At 42.0% G+C, this 23,688-nt stretch overlaps 1 protein-coding gene across 2 annotated transcripts in view; it reads right to left on the bottom strand.

The window, feature by feature from the left end:
• The window catches only part of COLGALT2 (collagen beta(1-O)galactosyltransferase 2), a 186,552-nt gene that overhangs the window by 76,105 nt on the left and 86,759 nt on the right, over positions 1-23,688 (bottom strand). For both annotated transcript variants that reach the window (XM_088453900.1, XM_088453901.1), the window contains exons 2-5: positions 14,945-15,055; positions 7,718-7,835; positions 7,187-7,321; positions 4,599-4,803 (exon numbers count right to left, since the gene is read on the bottom strand). In XM_088453900.1, the coding sequence (XP_088310026.1) occupies positions 4,599-4,803; positions 7,187-7,321; positions 7,718-7,835; positions 14,945-15,055 (569 nt within the window). The remainder of the gene's footprint in view (positions 1-4,598; positions 4,804-7,186; positions 7,322-7,717; positions 7,836-14,944; positions 15,056-23,688) is intronic.

Below are 23,688 nucleotides of genomic sequence, written 5' to 3'. Positions count from 1 at the left end.
CTTAGTTTACCGAAGGTTAAAAGATTTTAATTCAGATAATTACTGTTTCCATTTTTGGACATTGTCATGTACCATATACTTTATGAGTAAAGGGGCACATCCACTAGGCGATATTAAGGAGCGATTGCATGATTACGACATCGTAATCATGCAATCGCTCATTAATCGTGCACATATCGTGCACTATAATGTTGGAAACGACCAGAGATGCGCGCTCCCGCTCTTCGTTTCCAACATCAATCATCGCCCGAACATGCCGGTCAATCTGCCAATAATGACAGATTGGCCATGCTTGGGGATGATGGAGGGTGCCTACACTGAATGACTAATCGTTCAGTGTAGGCACTGCAGGGGATGGGGAACGACGGTACAATTACTATATCGTACTCATACTGTCTTTCCCTAGTCGACATGTGGATGTGCACCTTTAGGTCTGCCTCAGATATTAAATGGTATATGACTATTTATAACCGAGAATATGGATTAAAGTAGTAAGACCTAATACTGAGAAGTCATACCAGGTAATATCTAGCAAATGAGAAAATACTTTAAAAAATATAACGTATAATGAACATTAAGAAGTGATTGATATGTAAGTAATTTATCTTTTTGACACAAATTTTTGAGTTCTAAAAAAGTCAAAATTAGGTAACACTGACTGGTTTGTGTGTTTTGTACCTCAATAGGCAGAATAATTTATACATTTTCATACTGAAGTAGCCTCCAAAAAAATATTTTCTTCTTTATATATTGACAATTATGTAAATTGATATACATTGATGCACTGCAATTTCCTGGCTGGATACTATGAGCTGTCTGCATCTTTACATATACCATTCAATAACAGATTGACTTGCCTGGAAATATACATAGATGAGTAGATGGTATATTCATCCCTATCGTGGCATTGCCTGTGGCCTTATTCAGTTCCAAAGATTGGTACATTGGTGCAGTGTCAAACCAAGGCAGGGCCTTAGTGCAGAACAGATAAATGGCCCTCCAACCAGTGCACCACATAATTGAGCTGGCAATGCTCTCATGCTATTTACCTAAACAATGACACCAATATTTATGCCACACATTATATCATCTGTGGTTCCCTACATTATGGCAGTATTTAACCTATGCACACCACGTTTATTATACTAATAACACTAATGCCCCCATGATCTCTCTCTACCCTATGATATCATATCAGCAATGCTCACTAGGTAATCCTACCAGCATTACCTTGAGCCTTGAGGACGTTTTACAGGTAGTGGTCCCCAACCATGTATACAAGGATGAGCCAAAACATTATGACCCCCTAATATGACTCCCCCCCAAGACATGAACTCTACAAGACCTCTGAAGGTCTACTGTTATCCGGTACCAGGATGTTACCAGCAGAAATTTAAGTCCACATTAATGACCTGACCCAGGGTTTTCTAGAAGAACACTACCCAAATAATCGAGTCCTTTTTCCCCATAATGCATCATGTTGCCATCTCTTTCCTAAGCAAACGACACACACATACATGCCTATCAACATGATGCAATAGATAAGGGATTCTTCCACTGATCCAAGATCCAGTTCAGACACTTGCATGCCCATTGTCGGAGCTTTTGACAGTGGACAGGGGTTTGCATTGGTACTTTGACTGGCCTATGACTATAGTATGTAGATCCATATGCAGCAGGGTTTTATGCAATGTGTGTTATGAAATATTACTTCCATCACCATTATTAAAGTATTCTGCTAATTAAACTACAGTAGCTCTCCTGTTGGTATTGTTCCAGACAGGATAACATTCTTTGACATCTTGCACCAAAGAGATTTGGCCGACCAACATCCTGTCTGTGGTTTGTGGTTTTTCCCCACAAGCCTTGCTGTTTTGGAAATGCAGTTTTGGAAATGCAGTCAAGTTAGCCCTTATCAAAGTCACTCAGGTCTTTAAACCTGCCCATATATTGTGCCTTCAACATGATGACTAAGAGTACCTAATGTCAGCTTACTGTCTAATATGTCCCTGACCATAACATGTGCCTTTGTTACAAGATAGTCAATGATATTCGCTTCATATGACTCATAGGTGTATCTTACCCTGAGGGCCCTGTGGATTTCCCCAGTGGTTATCTACTGACATTGTGCTGCAGTGTGAAAATACAAATACTGTGTAAACCCACGTAGAGACTCACATGTTGACATGCTGTAATATATGCTGAGATCCTGAAGTTAACCTTATTTAGTTTTTTTAATTAATAGTAATGTACAGCGAGGAATTATACATGTATTTAACACATGTTTCTAATTGTGGCTAACTAAGGAAAAGGAAGCTGTAGATAATGATATAATATCATTACCTAATTTCACAGCGAGGGCATAGAGTGTGGCAAGCAGTATATAATTATATACTTCTCCGCATACCAGAGTAAAACACTGGTACAAATAGGCACCTCACCCATGCATGCCTCTTTAGCCTGCAAAAAACTGGGACTGGTCTGTAGTATGTAATTTACTTATGAATACTCTGTACAACAAATGATGTTGCAACTCTATAATTATACATATATTGTAGCTTTATATATACACTTGTTTGTCTATAACTGTAATATGAATGTTTATACTAATTCTGTTTATTTGCTAAAAAGTTTAGACTCTGGGAAATTCAACATGTTAACAATCCCCAACTCAACGATTCTGACCATTTTTGGTTCGAGTTCGGGGAATTGAGATTTATCAACCTGTTGAATATCCCTGATCTCACCGCCCTGACGTTGGCAGAACAGGGAATTGCAGCAATTTGTTGCAGATATATGGGCCCCTTTAGATATGCTGGTGATCAGCCTCTGAAAAATGTGCTGAAAAACTCGGATTATACTCGAGTATATACGGTATATGCATAAATACAAACCTGCCTATGGAATCGGGGATCTGTAATACTTAGAATTTAAGATTTCCATATAAGGTATTAAGAATTTGAAGCACAATCCTTAAAATAAATTAAGGTATGTTTTAAAATGCCCCCTGTTTTTGGCAACACGGACTATGGCACTTCTATCACAATAGGCCTGATTCAGAAGTGCACACATGACGTGGCTCCATCTTTATGCCAGTGCCATGTCCAATAAACTTTCTACTGAGACGCCCACGAAAGTGGTGCTAATGCGTCTTTAGACACAACATGAAAACCTACATCAGCCCTATGGCAGGCACAGTTTCTCCATCTGAACATGTCCGCATCTGGCTAGCCTCCTCCATTACCTCCCAGAAAGCCTACTAAAATCCACAGCTCTTGCACTTATATTCATTCTGTATCTCCATGCGGTAGCCATCGGGATGCATGCGCCCTGCCACTCGAACGCATGCGCAGTACTTCCAACATTGGCCGCCTACATTGGTGCAGTTACCGTGCATAACTATATCAGGCCTATTGTGTTCTTTGCACATATCCTCATAGTAACTATAGAGCATACAAATAATTTCACTCTAAAAGTACAGGCAAACATAATAAAGGACCTATTTGTTAGAAAATGAGATGGAGCCATGGTAATTATCATCACTAATGGCTGCATATCACGACAATAAGGAATGATTGTTGTCATAAAGCCTGTGCCAAAACAGAGGTTGTCATGGCGATAAGCTTAACAGTCATGTGATGATAAAACTTCACTCTAATTTGACGTTGTGTAATCGCAGCCATGACATCATGCATGCGCAGCTATAGATTGCGATAATGACTTAATAAGTGTACGGAGGCTGCCGAAGGGGGACTGCAGCACCACTTCCTTGAGAGAATGCATCTATAGCAGGGGTGGGCCATAAGCGGGCCTCCAGCTGTTGTTGAACTACAAATCCCAGCTTGCCTTGCAACAGTTTTAGCATTGCCAAATAGCAAACATGTTGCAGGGCATACTTGGATGTGTAGTTCTACAAAATCTGGGGGGACGCTTATTGCTCACCCCTAATCTATAGGGACAAAGCGACTAAATAAAGCAAGGCTAAGTAAAGCCAAACAGCAGTCTCCATTAAGAATAGTTGGGATTAATACCTGCCCCACCAGTTATCTTAATGAGTTTTAGATAGAAGGGACTTAATTAATATGTCCCTAAATATTTATTTACCTGTAAACATAAGGATGTAATTTATCTACTGGAATGTGGATACAAAACAATTCACTGACAGATGGAACAAAAGAAAAAAAATATATAAATGCGGGCATAACATAAAAATTGCAATTAGAAAATATGCTGCAACTGCTCAGATAGTGAGGCCTCATCTGTTAAACAAGGGTGGAGCTTGCCCTCCTGCCATTGTTAAGAATACCATGGCTTATACTTGATGTTCTCTCAAGCATTAGCTTAGGCCTCATTAACCTTTACGTGTGTCACGTTTAAGGTTTCTATAGTCCACCATTTCCTGACTGATTGGACAGATAAGAACTTAATGGCACCTTTGTCAATGTTTCAGTCATTCAACACCTAATTTTGCAAACTATCCTCTCTTGCTTGTGGCATGTACCTACCCCCCACTCATGGTGTTGTCCCCAGTCCTATAGTGCATCCTGGTAGAGGTGTAGCTGATACCAGTGGTCAAACAGAGGTCTACAAATACATACCCGCTTGTCTACAAGAGAATGCAAATACAATGATGTCATCGAAAGTCCAAGTAAAGTCTTCATGTGGTGGATAGAATTGTAGTTTTAAAGATGCTTCTTTCCGGAGATCAATGAGCATTGTTGAATGAATCATTGGGACCGGAAAACAGCCCATTCTCTTCCATTCTCTTATGAGAACATAGTCTGGAGTCCTTTTATAGTAACCCTGAAAATAAAACAGTAGGGATTAAGATATTAAAGAAACAACAATAAAAACAATTCAGTGGATTCAAAAGCTAAATAGATAAAAAACTGAAAACAAAAATAACACCATTCTTATTTTAGTAAGTTATTTATATAGCCTTAAGATATTACACAGCACTTTACAGTTAATATGTAATTATTCACATCAGTCACTGCCAAAATGGAGCTCACAGTCTATGGGCATGATTCAGCACTGTACACAAGTGCACTGCTGATCGCAGATTCCCGATTATCAGTAATCTGCGCATGTGCAGGACCTATTCTGCGAGTGTGCAGAATGGGTCCTGCGTAGTCGCACGCACACCCTTGAATGCCTCTGCCTGATTGACATGCAGAGGCATTTAAGGGGCGGTGCGGGGCGGCTGGCGTTTCCGTACACTAGGGCGTGTCCGCCCCGTTTTCCGGGTGTGGCCAGCCCAGGATCTGCATTGATCAATGCAGTGTCCTTGGCTAGCAAGCCAATGGTCGCGATGGTGGTCCCAGCCTACCTCCGTTGCAGTGCTGGGATCACAAATGCAGCAAGGGGTGTCATACACCTCCTGCTGCATTTGTATAATAGCAAGGATCACAATTGCAAAGCTGCCTGCGTGCATACATCATATATCTATAGCCTGCGTGCAGCTTTGCAATTGCGATCATTGCTGTATCAGGCCCTATATTCCTTATCACATGGACACAGACACAGTAGGCTTCATTTAAAAAGAAGCCAATAAACCCATCAGTATGTCTTTCAGTGTGTGGGAGGAAATTAGAGCAGCTAGAAGGAACCCATGCAAACACAGGGAGAACATGCAAACTATCCACAAACAGGCTCCGACACAATTGAACCCATGACCGCAAAGCTATGGTAGAGCTGTGCTAAACACTGTGCCACCACATTATCTATGCAAAATTAATCTATTATTAATTTATATAGGAAAATAAAAATCTTCTCGACATTCTACTCATAGAAAATATTACAAATTTGGTAAAATAAATAACTGAAGATGAATAGAAGAACAGCAGATTGGCAGGGGTCATATAGATACAGTATAAAGGGGCAATCTGGGAATCATACAAACAGGAGCTCAGAAGAGGTAATTTATGAACCTCAAAATATCAAAGATATAGCACAATGTAGATACACTTTGCACAAATTAAAAAAGCTTCACGCACACAAAATTGCCACATTTATTAAAGTGCAGATGTCACTTTATTCTCGTAATTTATTTAGGCCAGAAATGAGGCTAGGCTCCAATCAGCATGCTTCACTAGCTGACTGGAGGGAGGGTATGCTAGGACTTGTAGTTTCACAACAGCTTGAGAGCCAAAGGTTGGTCAGGCCTGGTTTACACTATTGCATAGTGAAGCTCTTCAGATTTTTCAGACTACATAGGCTTAATAGTTTGCAGATGTTTCCTGATAGTGAAAACTGTATCTCCTTTGTGTAATTGGTACTAAGGGAATAAGATGGAGTTTTATTTGGTTATTCACTATCTGGATGACTTTGTGTTCATGGGTCCATAAATTCCTTTCTTATGGAATGAAGGCTAAGCAGGAAAGGTAATTGACAGTTGGTGCACAAAGTAAGAACAGTTACTGTGCACCAACAGCAATTTCCATTAGGAAGATGAATTTTATAACAAGAATCATTCTTAGGGGACAGATCTCTTACCGCAGGTTGGTTTAGAGGACAGTCAATCATTAGTGTAACCAAAGTGCGTTTTTGGCGACTTCACCACTAATTTTTCTACATTTAGCGGCAAAGTCGCCGAAGACACACCGGTTCCTTAAACTTGGAGCCTATAACTCCCATAGTGACTGGAGGGCAATTGACTGTGGAGGATATGAGAAAACTGAACATGCAAACCTCATGGGTATCTCATACAGCCTAATCGGGTACTTCAGCCTATTAAAGTGACGCAAAGTACAAAAAAAATAAAATAATGAAAAATACACAATATTAAGGCAATAAAAGCAAATAATTTATGTGGTCCATCACATAAAAAGGCACACCTTTGTGGTTACTTAATGATTGCTACCACTCATGAGCAGTCACTTGCTAACACTTGTTACTTGCCAGTTTGCAAGTGTAATTTAGTATTTATATGTGTAACTTCCCTAATGCACAGTACAATTTTGTCTGTCTGTAAATGACAATAATAATATGGTTGCTTTTTCCAGCCACCGGCACTATGTTGTCAGTTGAACAGGCTGAAGTCAGAGACTGAGGTAGACACAGGCATGTTGAAACTTGCTATAGATAAGTGAATGGTCTTGTCCAGAGTGGATTATTCTACCACCAGGGTGGGTGCAGTATTCCTTTAAGATGACTGTTTAAAGTTTCATGTTTCTTGAATACTTGCCTGAGGTGTCATGCCACACCAGAAATTTGAGTATAGCGTCCGCGATTCCAACATTGGGGACACGATTGTTTTGTTTTCTTCAATCAGGAGATTTAATGTTTGAGGATTAGTCAGAAAGTTGTCTGCATCTATATACTTGATAAAAAAAGGAATAAAGGAACATCAACTATAGAACATTACACAAAAGTAAAGTGCTAATTATCTCTAGTATGTACAATATATTATACTAATTAATATGATACACAAATTAATAAAGACTGGCTTAAAATATTGTTTTTGTTTGTTTTACAAAAATGAAGCTTAAATGAATAAAAAGGTAATGCACAATGAATATTGCTGTAGGAATGAATATTGCTGCCTAAGATTGATACTACTGTGAGTAAATGTCACATTAGTGTAGGAACATTGTGACCAGAAACAATTTCTGCTGAAGTATAATTGGCTTAGAATGAGAAATGAATCTAAAAAAAACATTTATGCATTTGAAAAATGTCTATGCTCAGCAGGATAAATGGTTAGTATTCCACTTACAAAGATATAATCCGACCACTTTTCCCTAGCAGTGCGCAATGCAGCCTGACGGAGCTTCATCACATGGGCAAATCTGGATGTAGGCCAGTGTTTGGGCCCAATTTCATCAGAATAGGATCTGAAAAGAGAGGTACAGTAATGATTTATGTTTCTGTCATTTTAGAATTTTTCTATGAAGAATTATTTGTCCTAATAAAAAGAACAAAACTTGTTAATGAGGTTATGCTGCATTTATAGTACACTACATCAATATCTGTCTATATGCCAGCAACAGCATAAATTCAAAGTAGTAATTGTTATATTGTATGCAGAACAAGCACAGCATGCATTAAGCAATACAGTAATGAGGTATGTCTTTGGGCCACTTTTCCTATTCCTAGATGACTGAGGTTCACAGGTCACTAGAGGATGACACAATGATTGGGGAGTTACATAAAGGAAAGTCACATTAATACCTCTAGGGGTGGGATGCATGACACATCACATTTTGATTATGATGTATCCCGCCACTCATCGCAAGCATAACGGCATTTACTAACGCTGTATGCTTGAAGAGAATAACAAAGGACAGTTTCCCGGTAAGAGCTGCCCTTTGTGACAGAAGGATTTTCGGGTTTAGGACCCAGGAGTACGTCTGTGCATGCTTTGTGCGATGCACTTTACCCATGCGCAAAAGAACTCCCGGGTCCTGGGACGGAACCAATTGGATCCGTCTCATAGGGAAATGCTACTAGAAGCCCATAGGCTTCTATTGGGTAACACCATCTAAAGATGGCGTTGCCCACCGCATCCAAGTTCCGGAATGTATCGCATTCTGGAGCTTGGTGCATATGCGGTATGCGGCCAAATCTCCCAAAAAGTCATTTTCAGAGGTTTGACCGCAAAATATGCTTTTATGCATCCCACCCATGTCTGATGCTGCTTCTATGAACTAAAATGGCAAAAATGTTTCTCAGGGGATGGATGTTATTTTTCCTCTTTTAAGGTGTCATAAACAAATAAAATATATATTAAAGACACATGGTTGCTTTATAAAATTGCTGCTTATTATTTACAGTATGTTCATCATTGGTACTCCCTGAGCGCCAAACATATACTGGGAATCATAGATTACAGATCGATTTGTAGAAATAACAATAATTTTTTTTTTTTTTTGCAGTTACCTTATCACTGAATCTATTACATGCAAAGCTGACCTACAGCATAAGTCACCAGTTTTCAAAACCTCCAAAAAGATCACGGACATAACCTAGAATAACTGAAAGCAGCAATTTGTCAGTGACAAATACAGAACAGGTGAGTCTAAAGGGACTATCCATTAGCAGATAAATTGAACGATATATCGTTCAGTCATTCAATTTATCTGCTAATGGATACGCACTGAACGATGACAGATGCGGCCGATAAATTGTGTCTTTTGTCTCTCCAACATGTTGGTCAATTATCACTTATCGCTACCAGATATTAGAAATATCTGGCAGTTTATAAGCGGTAAACGACGAACGATATTTTTAATGAAAATTCATAGAACATAAAAAAAATACACTCCCTGAATGATGTCATGCAATATCATTCGTCGTTTGCAAAAATCTGTCATGTACATGACAGATATCTGTCACCGCAGCCCCAGGAATTTTCAAGGGATAATCTTTTGTCTTTCATCGTTAGAAAAAAGATCTGCTAATGGATAGGCCTCTTAAGAAAGATCAATTTACTAAATAGATCTTAGAAATCAACAATGCTGTTTTTACTGCTTTCAGATACTCAAGATATCATCAAACCTGTAAGATTGAAAAAAAACAAAAAAAACAAGAAACCTTTATGTCTGTACAAGCACTGTAATGAAAGGGTCAATTCATTTCTATGTTGTTTCCATAAGGAATGTGAAAAGCTTGATCTGTAGCATTACTAGTCAAACTAGTCTGGCATTTGGACAAACTTCCCGAAATGTCAGGTGAATTCCAAATGATCCTGCATTTTTTGTATTTCCATGTCTTTACAGCACCTTAGTTGATATTCAGAATACTTTAATTACAGTAAGTGGTTAATTCATGTTTTTCCAGATTGATCGAGTTCATTATTGAAGTCCAGGAATATAATTGCAGCCAGAGCTTTCACTATTCAGCATAGTGTTAACAAATGTATTAATTACTAAAGACTATGAAATCTTTGTTGATGTGATAAAAAGGAAATGAATGCTGGTGTGTACTCCAGACACATGGAAACAAATGCCAGATCATTTGGAAAAGACTTGCAGCGTGACGTTAAGATGCATAGACGTGCGCAGAAGACGACAAAGGGAGTGCTGCTACGGCACGTCCCCCTCCTCCGGGTCATGGTCTACCCCATCCCCTCTCCCTCCGGAACATACATTACTCACCTGGCCGTCCAGGTGTGTAATCTATGTCCCGGTGGGAGGGGAGGCCTGGGTAGTCCATCATGCGGCGGAAAAGGAAGTGCGGAAGCGGCACCACCTGTGCCAGCTTCTGCGCAAGCCTATGTTGACATGTCTGACTATTCTATAGCTAGCTGACTCCAAGCCATATATGTTTTTATATATAAGTATATATTTATTTATGTATATATATTTATTATGTTGGATAGAATTATATAATATATGTATGGTATTTTTACTAACATGTAATTTTGAATGATTATACAGCAGGCAACATTTAATATAAAGATTAAGAATGAATAGAGAAATTGGCTCTCTAGATGGTGAATTGCCATCTAATACAGGGTTGACACAAACAAGAAAATTAACTGGTGGTAACAGCAGGAATTAATCACCTTGGCAACCTATGTAAATATATTACATGGAACAAAGGGTCTGATTCAGAGCCGGTCGCTATTTGCGCTCGCTCGTCCAGAAAATAGGGGTGGCTATTCAAATGAACCGTTCGCTGTTTGCGGTCTGTTCACGCCTCTAGGTCTGAACGAGCGAACAAAACTTGCGTTCGTTTTTTGGGAAACTACGCCCCCTGGCCGCTTGCATCCTACGTCATGTCCGCTATTTATTAGATTAATCGAGTACATCGAACAGGGTATGAGCTGCTCGCTATTCTTGTGGTTGGTTTTTGCTACCACAATTTTGCGAGCAGTTCTGGCTCTAAAATAACCCAGTGATGTGGTCAATGACGCTGCTGTTTTAAATATGCACACCCATAAAACGCCCGTTTTGACCTTTAAGCACGCCTGCGATCGGATCTCCACTCCCCGTTTTCAAGCACCTTCCCCTGTTACCACCCACATACGCCTCATCCTGTCACTCAAATTAGCAGGCATTCGCTATTTTGCGAGCACATGAATTTCGGCCGCACTGACTGGTTCGCGCATTTGTATAATGATCCGTACGCATGCGCAGTTGGGCAAACATCGCTCGGAGCGAACGAGCTGCCACTTACGAGTGGCTCTGAATCAGGCCCAAAGTATACAGACCTATACTGAACGGTGGTAATGAAATCACTGATAAGGCACAGCTGACTGGGCTAAGAGTAAGTCACTACTTAAAAGCGTGCAGCACAGGGGATGAACACTGCCTTTATCCTGAGGAAGCCGCTGATTACTTTGGAGGCGGAGAAACAAGTTGTTGTGGCGGCAGTCAGACGTCAGTGTGATCACACTGCAGTCGTCAGTCACCCCTGCTTATATCATTGAGTAACGCCGTCGCTGCGGACGACTGGAATACTCAACTCCATTTGCAAATACCTGGAAGATCCGGCAACACGTGAGTGCACCACATTGTTGTTAGACTAAAGCTGGCCACAGACATAGCGATATGTTCACGATCCGACATCGTGCACAATTTCCCTTGAAAACTGTCCTCGGCAGCTCTGCACACGATTTGGTGTTTGCAGTGTACAATCTTTAAATGATCTATCGTGCAGCCAGACATTTCTCCAGTGCATTTGTATCCCAGATTGGCAGATCTGAAGATGCGATGTGCGACCAGCCAGGAATCACGATTTTCTCACGATTTGGCCATTTTTTACACGATCTGTCATTCCAATGTGTCAGAATCGGCCAGATCGGGTAAAAAATCGCCATGTGTGTGGCCAGCATAAGTAGTTGGATATCCATGGTTTGAGTTCAAACACAGGAGTCTTGGCGCATTGTCCACATTGTCCGAATTGAAGTGGAATATAAATATATCATATATTTCACCCTAGCCAACTATGGCCTCAAAACTGAAAGTATATCTAACTTATTTTTTCTCCTACTTAAAGTGCATTATTAAATACAGCATTTTAGCTTCACCAATCGATTTAAAGGATCCAATATTGGAATATTATTCTAATTATTGTGTTGTGTCACAGTTTAGAGACTGCCATTTTCTATTTTAATGCAAATGCATTAATATCCCTAGATTGTAAGCTCCTAGGAGCAGGGTCCTCCTCCCCACTGTCTCACAGCCTTCTTCTCTAGCACTTCTATGACAGCCTTCACCTACCCAGCTGTATTGTGTATGGAGAATTGTGTTGCTAATTGTTACTTGTGTTCTGTTTATAAGTTGGTCACTGTATTGTAATGTAATGTTCTGTGTACCCTTTACTGTATGTACGGCGCTGCGGGCCTCTTGTGGCGCCCTATAAATAAAATGTAATAATAATAATATGCATCGTTGACACGTTGATAACATTGCCTGAGGAAACAGTGATGCCAACAGGCTGTAGATTTTTACATTTTTATACATTGTATCCAAATAACATAGATTAAGTTAATTTGTTTCATAGTGATGTACATATGTCTTTCATACGCTTTTCACACATATTGTGCTAGCCACGTATTATAAGTGATTGAATATTGTCCAAGCTGGTTACCTTTAACAGTACATTCTAGGTAGATTTGGGTCAATTAGGCTTGAGTATATTTTATTTTATTTATTTCATATCTTAGATTAGGTCTGGTTTTATGTTTACATTTATGTGGTTAAATATGTTACTTTAATTACAGAGAGCGCTTCAATATCTATTTTTTTCTCCTAGCCATTTTAATTGATTCAATACAGATTGAATAACAGACCTTCAGTACATCTGCCTTTTGTCTCAAATAACTTTGAATAGTGTCAAAAAGTAAGCAAATCTGTTAGACTAAACAAGTCGATTTAAACATATGAAGTTAATGCAACAATCCCCCATAGTTTTATCATTTTCTAAATAGCACGTTAAGTACCTTTTAAGCATGCATCTTATAGCCATTGTTCTTAGCTATACTCCTACAGACCATTATCTACCATTCAAAGGGTCAGAGATCTCAGCATGTCATGTGGCAGATAAGACTAAATGAAGGGGATAATGTGCCCACCGGACACTCCGGAGGTGCGAGTACAAATGAGTGTTATCTACAGGCTCTACATACTGTCTGCATGTCATATGAAGGCAGAGGAGGGAGAAGGAGGGCAGGATGTCACAGTAAATAATAGCTCAGAGGTGCATTTCCAAGCTTTTCTGCTCTCTACATGATGTTTTGCAATGTGGAAAACCTAAACAATTGTTAATTAATAACATTTTGAAGAAACAAGCCAAGGGAAAAATTTATTAAAAAGCTGGCGGTTAAATTAAAGTTTTTTTGTTTTTTGTTTTATTTATGGTTGGAGATCTTGAAGGCTTGTATTTATTATCACTAAATGTTACTATGCTTGTCCTTAGAGCCTAAAAGAAGTTTGGGCCTGATTCAGACCCGCTCGCGAGCGCTGAGCGGGTCTTGACCATCGCGACCATCATTTTGGCCGCTCGCTATAGCTGTGGGTGGTCACCCACAGCTATGCGAGCGGTCAGGAGGCCGCTCCAAAAAGGAGAAGGGACGGCCCTAATTCAGAGCGAGCGCTCTGAAAGAGCGTCCGGCTCTGAATCAGGGCCTCTATTCCTTAGTTTGTGAATATATCTGTTAGTGATTTCTGAATACAAATTGCCATGTATGCTTACTGGTAAAACAAGATTTATCCCACACTTTCCTAACTCTCAGGGCCCTTGCCCACTAGCATATGGAGTGTTCAGAGTTAAAGTGAAGCAAGCAGTGGCGTATCTATAATGGTAGAGTCTACTAGTGCTCCTAGTGCTCAGAGGGCCTGATTCAGAGCCGGACGCTATTTGCGCTCGCTCGTCCAGAAAAAGGGGCTGGCTATTTAAATTAACCGTTCGCTCTTTGCGGTTGTTCACGCCTCTATGTCTGAACGAGCGAACAAAACAAGCGAACGTAATTTTGAAAAAAACGCCCCCTGGCCGCTCGCATCATACGTCATGTCCACTATTTATTAGATTAATCGAGTACATCGGACGGCGTATGAACTGCTCGCTATTCTTGTGATTGGTTTTTCCTACCACAATCATGCGAGCAGTTCTGACTATAAAACAACCAAGTGACGTGGTCGATGACGCTGCTTTAGTAATTATACACACCCTTAAAACGCCCGTTTTGACCTTTAGGCACGCCTGCGTTCGGATCTCCACTCCTCGTTTTCAAGCACCTTCCCCTGTTACCACCCACAAACGCCTCCTCCTGTCACTCAAAATAGCAGGCATTCGCTATTTAGCGAGCACACGATTTTCGGCCGCACTGACTGGTTCGCGCATGCGTATTACAATCCGTACGCATGCGCAGTTGGGCGAACATCGCTCGGAGCGAAAGAGCGTCCGCTTACGAGCGGCTCTGAATCAGGCCCAGAGTCTACTGCGCTCAGTGCACTGCCGGAATGAGAGGAGGGGACCCCAGATGGAGACTGCACATGGACTCCCCCCTCTCTTAAGATGCCTCAGGAACCAAGTTTATTTTTGCCCATTTCGTACTAACACTGCCATAGTACAGTGGAAACATTATATTTTTCTGTCACATAGTGAAACAAGTTTATAGTTTAATTTTACTCCACCAGCAATAAAAACAATTAAAGGTCATTGGTTCATTAATTACAGTTCTTCAACTTTGAGATTCGTTTTCTGAAAATTGGCTCTTATGGTCTTGGTTCACTTTAACTCTGAACCCTCCATATAATACAATGTTTAATAACAGTACTATAAGCATGTAAAGAGGTATGGTAAAGAACCCCTGATTGTAGTCAGAAGCATTTGCAGTGCAGTAATAAGGCATTGCAGAAATTCTAAAGAATACATTTAGCACATAATAATACAGAAATAAAACTTTAGCACTTAAACAACATGTTAACAACAATGTGGTCTATGAGGAAAGCTATGACTTTTTACAGAAGATACAATAACTGACTATAATACTTACTGAGGTTCAGCCAGAGGCCTCCATTCAACGTAATGGTATAATTTTTGTACACTCTTTAACCATTCTCGTAAAACAGCTGTAGTGTTATCGATATTGTGATCTGTTGCTGTCCTAGAAAACAAGTTGTACAGTTTCAGTAATTGTTAGACATTTGAAGATGCTTCACCTGCAGCGAGTGATTGCCATTCTCCTATCAAGCTACAACGTACTGGCAGTCTTACGTCAGCAGCGAGTGATTGCCATTCTCCTATCAAGCTACAACGTACTGGCAGTCTTACGTCAGCAGCGAGTGATTGGCATTCTCCTATCAAGCTACAACGTACTGGCAGTCTTACGTCAGCAGCGAGTGATTGCCATTCTCCTATCCAGCTACAACGTACTGGCAGTCTTACGTCAGCAGCGAGTGATTGGCATTCTCCTATCCAGCTACAACGTACTGGCAGTCTTACGTCAGCAGCAAGTGATTGCCATTCTCCTATCCAGCTACAACGTACTGGCAGTCTTACGTCAGCAGCGAGTGATTGCCATTCTCCTATCCAGCTACAACGTACTGGCAGTCTTATGTCAGCAGGGAGTGATTGCCATTCTCCTATCCAGCTACAACGTACTGGCAGTCTTATGTCAGCAGCGAGTGATTGCCATTCTCCTATCCAGCTACAACGTACTGGCAGTCTTACGTCAGCAGCGAGTGATTGCCATTCTCCTATCAAGCTACAACGTACTGGCAGTCTTACGTCAGCAGGGAGTGATTGCCATTCTCCTATCAAGCTACAACGTACTGGCAGTCTTACGTCAGCAGCGAGTGATTGGCATTCTCCTATCAAGCTACAACGTACTGGCAGTCTTACGTCAGCAGCGAGTGATTGCCATTCTCCTATCCAGCTACAACGTACTGGCAGTCTTACGTCAGCAGCGAGTGATTGGCATTCTCCTATCCAGCTACAACGTACTGGCAGTCTTACGTCAGCAGCGAGTGATTGCCATTCTCCTATCCAGCTACAACGTACTGGCAGTCTTACGTCAGCAGCAAGTGATTGCCATTCTCCTATCCAGCTACAACGTACTGGCAGTCTTACGTCAGCAGCGAGTGATTGCCATTCTCCTATCCAGCTACAACGTACTGGCAGTCTTATGTCAGCAGGGAGTGATTGCCATTCTCCTATCCAGCTACAACGTACTGGCAGTCTTATGTCAGCAGCGAGTGATTGCCATTCTCCTATCCAGCTACAACGTACTGGCAGTCTTACGTCAGCAGCGAGTGATTGCCATTCTCCTATCCAGCTACAACGTACTGGCAGTCTTACGTCAGCAGGGAGTGATTGCCATTCTCCTATCCAGCTACAACGTACTGGCAGTCTTACGTCAGCAGCGAGTGATTGCCATTCTCCTATCCAGCTACAACGTACTGGCAGTCTTACGTCTGCAGCGAGTGATTGCCATTCTAATATCCAGCTACAACGTACTGGCAGTCTTACGTCAGCAGCGAGTGATTGCCATTCTCCTATCCAGCTACAACGTACTGGCAGTCTTACGTCAGCAGCGAGTGATTGCCATTCTCCTATCCAGCTACAACGTACTGGCAGTCTTACGTCAGCAGGGAGTGATTGCCATTCTCCTATCCAGCTACAACGTACTGGCAGTCTTATGTCAGCAGCGAGTGATTGCCATTGTCCTATCCAGCTACAACGTACTGGCAGTCTTACGTCAGCAGCGAGTGATTGCCATTCTCCTATCCAGCTACAACGTACTGGCAGTCTTACGTCAGCAGCGAGTGATTGCCATTCTCCTATCCAGCTACAACGTACTGGCAGTCTTACGTCAGCAGCGAGTGATTGCCATTCTCCTATCCAGCTACAACGTACTGGCAGTCTTACGTCAGCAGCGAGTGATTGCCATTCTCCTATCCAGCTACAACGTACTGGCAGTCTTACGTCAGCAGCGAGTGATTGCCATTCTCCTATCCAGCTACAACGTACTGGCAGTCTTACGTCAGCAGCGAGTGATTGCCATTCTCCTATCCAGCTACAACGTACTAGCAGTCTTACGTCAGCAGCGAGTGATTGCCATTCTCCTATCCAGCTACAACGTACTGGCAGTCTTACGTCAGCAGCGAGTGATTGCCATTCTCCTATCCAGCTACAACGTACTGGCAGTCTTACGTCAGCAGCGAGTGATTGCCATTCTCCTATCCAGCTACAACGTACTGGCAGTCTTACGTCAGCAGCGAGTGATTGCCATTCTCCTATCCAGCTACAACGTACTGGCAGTCTTACGTCAGCAGCGAGTGATTGCCATTCTCCTATCCAGCTACAACGTACTGGCAGTCTTACGTCAGCAGCGAGTGATTGCCATTCTCCTATCCAGCTACAACGTACTGGCAGTCTTACGTCAGCAGCAAGTGATTGCCGTTCTCCTATCCAGCTACAACGTACTGGCAGTCTTACATCAGCAGCAATTGATCAACGTTCTCCTACCCAGTAGCAAATAGCCACCATGTTCCTAAACAGCAAACAAGCACTATCTCCTACAAAGCAATAATCAGCATTATGGTACCAATAAGTCATGCCCGTTTCACCTATTAATTATAAGGATCCTAATAAGACAAGGTATATACGGTAGCTATTGAGGAAATAAGTAAGTAATATATTTATGTAGAATTCACATTATTGAGAGGCTAGGAGGCTACAAATCACTGAAATTCTTAGAATCTCTACACACCGGGGACCAAATGTAAAACAGTGCCTGAGTATCACCTTCCTGCAGCAGTATCAAGGAAAGGGGGAGATTTGCCAACCCCACAAAGAGGTAAAACTAGAAGTAGATAAACTAAGTGCAGATAGGACTGATGCAATCGTTAAAAGTAACAGTTCTAGGTCACCTATGATGTAATAAACATCATCAACAACCTCCGAACAGACTGCCAAAATATGTTATTAATACTTCCTCAAAGCTGATTGGTTGCTATGGGCAACTTCTCCACTCTTTCCACTGCTCAATACAACAACCCCGTTGTCTTTCTCACTGTAGATGCAGTTTAGTAGTAGTATTCTCATAGAGATAGAGACAGGGTCCGTCACACAGATGCAATTTAGGCAATGCAAAGTCGCGGTTTTATATTAAATATAAGCATAATAGACAAACTGAAGTTAATGCATAAAGGATGTTTTTGTAACAAAACCCGATATGGGGATCCAGTTTCTTTCCTCTATGTGCAGCTAAAAAGCCCCATTGTCCACCCATGAACCATGAGTAGAAACTTGATTGACGGGACCAGTGTTATCTGACCCTCCACCTTGAGGCACCCGCTGGACAGGCAGCCACTCCATATCTTCATAAGCAAGAGCTAGTAGAGTGTTCTCTATTCAGAGGAAAGAAACTGAATGCGTTTCCAATAACATCCTTTATAAACTAACTTCAACCGAATGTTATGCAGACGTTATGCGTTCGACATCCCATCGGAGGGGATGCCGGCACTTACAATACCGGTGTCAGAATACCGGCGCCAGCATCCTGACTGCCGGGATGCTGAAGGTAAGTAGAGGGGTGGGGGGGAGGGATAGAGTTAGGCACTAGGAGGAGGGTTAGGGTTAGGCACTAAGGGGGGAGGGTTAGGTTTAGGGTGCGGGGAGGGGGAGGTTAGATTTAGGCACTAGGGGGGAGGTTAGGTTCAGGTGCCAGGGAGGGAGGGTTAGGGTAGGGAGAGTGGGAGGGTTAGCATTCCGACCACCAAGTGTCGGTATGTTAACCCTGTCGGGATCCAGGTGTCAGGATTCTGACTGCCTAGGTCCCGTTTGTCAGTATTACATACCGATTCCACTCAGGCAATCTATACAAGGAGAGGAACTTTGTGTAACCCTGTATGCAGATTTTATTGTTCAGGTTCATTTAAAAGAAAAAAAAACTGCTGACAAATTTGAGTACTAAGGGCTGATTTCATAGCTGTATAAGTGAAGTGGATAAGGTAACAGACGTGTACACTACATATGCTATACACCTGTCCACTGCACCAGCTGTAAAGCATACGGAATTTTTCCATCCCTGTAAGTTTTCTCAGTATTGTCAGGAATCTTTAATGAAACCCCTGTGGTACTGTCTTTTTTCAACGTGGTATAAACTTTACTTTCTGCTGAATCCAGACTGTTTACTAAAAAAAAAATTAAACGTAAAAAAAGATTTAGCTAATTTTATTCAATTTGTTTTAAGGTAATCTGTTCTCATCCAAATTATGAATTCACCAAAATTACATATGATTTCTATTTCTCGATTTCATTTTGTCTGCAAACAAAAGAGCCTTTTTCTGAATCTCCGGGTTACAGGAAATATCTGTTTATTTGTGGAGACACTCCATCCCCATTTGTACATGTGCAGAATACAGTAGCTGTCTGCTGTATCTTACTTAAAATAAACTGAGAAGTCTGGAATGTTACTTTTTGTTCTTAAAAATAAATATATATATAAACTTTTTGAATATATTGAGTTCTTGCCGTAAACTGGGTTGTTTTGAACAACATGGAAAATCACCAGACTATATTAAGATTACAAAGCACACTTTTATACCATTGAATATTTCAAATGGATAAAGAGGGACAACTAAAGCCGTATACACACTAGACGATTTTTCTGAACGATATGGACGATAATGATATCATTCAACGATATATCGTTCATATCTCCCAGGGTTTATGCAGTGAACGACCAACGATGCGCACTCCCGCGGGTCATTAACAATGTCTTTTATCGTCCTTACATGCAGGTTAATCCGACAATATCATCAAGAATTGCCTATTCAGAGATAAGGCAGGATGACTTCACTGAAAGAGATCTTTAAAGATATCTTTCAGTGTGTACACCCAATATCATTTGTCCTGCACAACAGTTCAAGGGAAATAATTCAGCGATATAATTCATACAGCACATCGTCTAGTGTGTATGAGCATACTTGTAATATGGTTCACCAGCTTGCTGAGCAGGATTCATATGACACATTTATCCATCCCTTCCACAGTGTGTAACCAAGTGGTGGGAATGGAAACATATAACACAATATCCAGACTGAGGTCAGTATAGGTAACTCACAGATGAAGTCTGTATCCTGGCAGTGGTCATGGCAGTAAGCTAGCATAAAAGGTGAGCATCCAGACAGATGTCAGAGCAGTCAGCCAACAGGCAAAGTCAGTATACAGGCTGAGGTAAGGTCAGATGTCTATAAGGGAAGGTCAGTATTTAGGCTGAGGTCAGAGGAGGTGACTAACAGCTAGGACAGTCTCAAGGCTGATGTTCAGGCAGGTTAAAATGCATAGATACTATCCAGGCAGAGGTTAGAGCAGGCAACTAATACCCCTTTTACACCAAAGTCCCCGGGTCTGACCCGGGATTTGGAACACGTTTCCAACCCGGATCAGACCCGGGACAACACCCTTTTACACTGCGGCGCCGACCCGGGCTATGCCCGAGTCGGCACCATTCACACCTGACCCGGGTCAGCACTGACCCGGCTGTCCGGCGAAGGTGACCAGCGCTTTTTCCCCCCCCTCCCTCCCTCTCCGCGACCTACTTACCTTATCCTGCAGCGGTCCGGAGGCAGGGAGAGCAGGTGGGGTGCGCTGCTTCGTGCCGCTCGGGCCGGCGCTGCTTGCAATGTCCGCTTGGAGATGATGTCATCTCCAAACGTCACTGAAGCCGGCCAATCAGGCGGCATGCGGCGCGACCCGGGTCATCGTGAGCCGGACCACGCCGTTTACATTGCATGGTGACACGGGAACAACCCATGCTCAACCCTGCAATCAAGCAAGGTCGAATCCCCGGGTCACTGGACCCGGGTTGATCCGTTTACACCGATTAAAATCCTGGGGTTATGCGCGTTCACGTGCATCAACCCGGGATATTTCAGTCGGTGTAAAAGGGGTATAAAGGTCAGTATCCAGGCAGAGGTCAGAGCAGCTGGCAGACATACAAGATCAGTATTCAGGCTGATGTTACAGCAGGCAGCTAAAAGGCAAGGGAAGTTTGCAGGCTGAAGTCATGGCAGGTGGCTAACAGGCAAGCCAATTATGCAGGAAGATGTGAGGGGCAGCTAAAAGGCAAGGTAAGTAAGCAGGCTGAGCTGTGGGCAGGTGACTAACAGGCCATGTCAGTATCCAGGCAGGTCAGAGCAGGTGGCAGACAGATAAGGTAAAAATCTGGGCAGCGATCAGGGCATGTGGCTAATAGGCTAGGTCAGTATCCAGGCTGAAATCAGGGCAGCTGGCTAACAGCAAGGATCATCTCAAGGCAGAGGTCAGGGCAGCTGGCTAACAGCAAGGATCATCTCAAGGCAGAGGTCAGGGCAGCTGGCTAACAGCAAGGATCATCTCAAGGCAGAGGTCAGGGCAGGTGGCTAACAGGCAAAGACAGTAGCCAGGCAGAGGTCACAGCAGGTAGCAGACAGACAAGGTCAATATTTGAGTAATCAGGACAGGTGGCTAACAGGCAAGGTCAGTATTCAGGTAGACAACAGGGCTACCGCAACAGACGAAGGGGCCTATTCATCATAATTTTCACAAAAGCAGGTAAAAATGCACATTGCCACCTGCAATTGTGAAAATTAAGTTATCAGGCCATTCATCACCTTCCTTTTGCGGAATGGCCCGCTGTCCCCATACACTAGTATGGGGACAGTATTCATCAAGCTCTGAAAATATTATATTTTCGGAGCTTAACTGTGGGAGCATTCGTCATCTTCAGATGGTGAATGCTCCTGCTCCGGCATCGCAACCCACTCCTTCCCTATGGGAAGAATGTCCGGGTTGTGAAGAGGGATCCTTTCGGATCCCTCCACCCCTGTCCGTCTCCTTCCGCCAGACGTTGGGGCTCTTGTGCACATGTGTGTCCTGTAGGTCACGCATGCGCACTCCCATCACTGCAATGATGAATTGCTCCAGCAGCCGCGGCGAGTTAGGATGTTAATTAAAGGGGTCCGTTCAGACCCTGATAATTAACATGATAAATAGGCCCCAAAGTCACTATCCAGTGAAGGCTACATCATAAGAAAATCAGAACAGAGAAGCAGGCTATAGCAAAACAAAGTGTTACTGCAAGTATCACCAGCATGATAGACAAAAGACCCCTGCACTATAAGGAGCAGGGAGCCAATCAGAATTCCCCTACAGAGAAAAGACCCACCTCAATGATTATCTGCAGTAGACTGATCTCAATCTTTTTCCACTACCCTTGTGTCAGAAACATCTCCATCACCTTATAGCACTGGCTGGAAGTCTTTGGAAGGGGTGCAGTCAAGCTGTTTTTTGTTGTTGTTTTTTTGTAGGCCAGAGGGCTGTTCTCTTGTTTCTTTGGAAACCATTATATACTGCCTAGCACTGTGGATGGTTGCTTTGATGGGGAGTGGGGCAAACTCATATTTTAAAATTATATGAACAATTTAATATATGGCAGATACAATTGTCAGTTGTGAAGCTTACACTTCTCTTCTATAGGTGCAAACGGTGGAATCTCATTTAGAGTTGGATGTAAATGCATATTGCAGCTTTATTTGGTTGCAACTTGCTCTTTTTTTTAGTGCGCATGCACCTCTTTTTTCTGGCAATCTGCATTTGTGACTTCTTCCGACAGGTTGAAAAAGCATTTCAGGGAGATTGTGAAAACAACACCTATGAGTGTACTGCTACATCTGAGGGTGTGCCATAAAATTGATTTATATCCAAATGTAAACGAGACCCAAAGCAGTTAGTAAGATAAATTTATTGATGAAAACACACTGACACTTTTCGGAAAACGCATGTAGCTATAGGGATCATTGTGCCTTACAACCAATGCAGGGAAATTATACTAATGAATCCATTTTAATTTATATATCTCTGTTTTTTTACTATAACAGCTTCATCATGGGGGTAAGGTGCAATCAGGGAGATTTCTAGACTCTTTAGATAGACAGGGAGATTGCTACTATTTTAGGGAGACTCCCTGACAATGAGGGAGAGTTGGCAAGTATGGGGTGTATAGATGTGGGAAAGTACAGAAAAGGAGTGTTGTGGGCGATATGCGGCCAAGATGGCCAGTGAAAATGTACATGTGCACCCGTTTGGAAGGACTGGATTCAGGTACTAAAACCATGGTGCAAAGTTTGAGCTGATGATGATGACGGCCGCAGGTGGCGTCTGATTCGCTGAATGCGTCTAAGTCACACCCATTAATGCAAATAAAGTTAAAGTGCTACAACTGTGATTTCAGCGCAAGATTGCATTGTACCGAATACTCTTTTTACAAAAATAAAGTAAGTTTACTATCTATCCGGGAAGAAGGCTGACAATATGTGTATTAGTGTTATTTATTATTTGTATTATCTTTTCATATATGTTATACCTTACATGTTCCAATTGAATGGGTACATACTATTTGCACTCTCCAGCCATTTCCTGAAATGTGTAAGCATTCAGTAATGAGGTTTTTAACATCTTTTGTACTCACAGTCAAGCCACACCTCCTGTTTCTGGGGCTAAATCACACCTTTACTAACAGACAATTTTTTATTTAGTTTTTTAAGTATTATTAAATGTGTGATTTAGCCCCATAAACAACATATTGAACAATTTTGATCAATTCTCATCAATTTAAATCGATTAAAATCAACCTTCATTAAATATACCCCTTGATGCAGGGTCTGCCGACATTGACTTCACAACTGGACGGGCAAATTTAAATGTCCACCCAATTATAACGTCAGACCAGACACATCGGTGGTATGGTCT

Source organism: Taudactylus pleione, unplaced genomic scaffold (assembly GCF_031769625.1).
Source record: "Taudactylus pleione unplaced genomic scaffold, aTauple2 ptg000602l, whole genome shotgun sequence".
NCBI lineage: Eukaryota > Metazoa > Chordata > Amphibia > Anura > Myobatrachidae > Taudactylus > Taudactylus pleione.
This window is presented reverse-complemented; position numbering and strand designations above follow the sequence as displayed.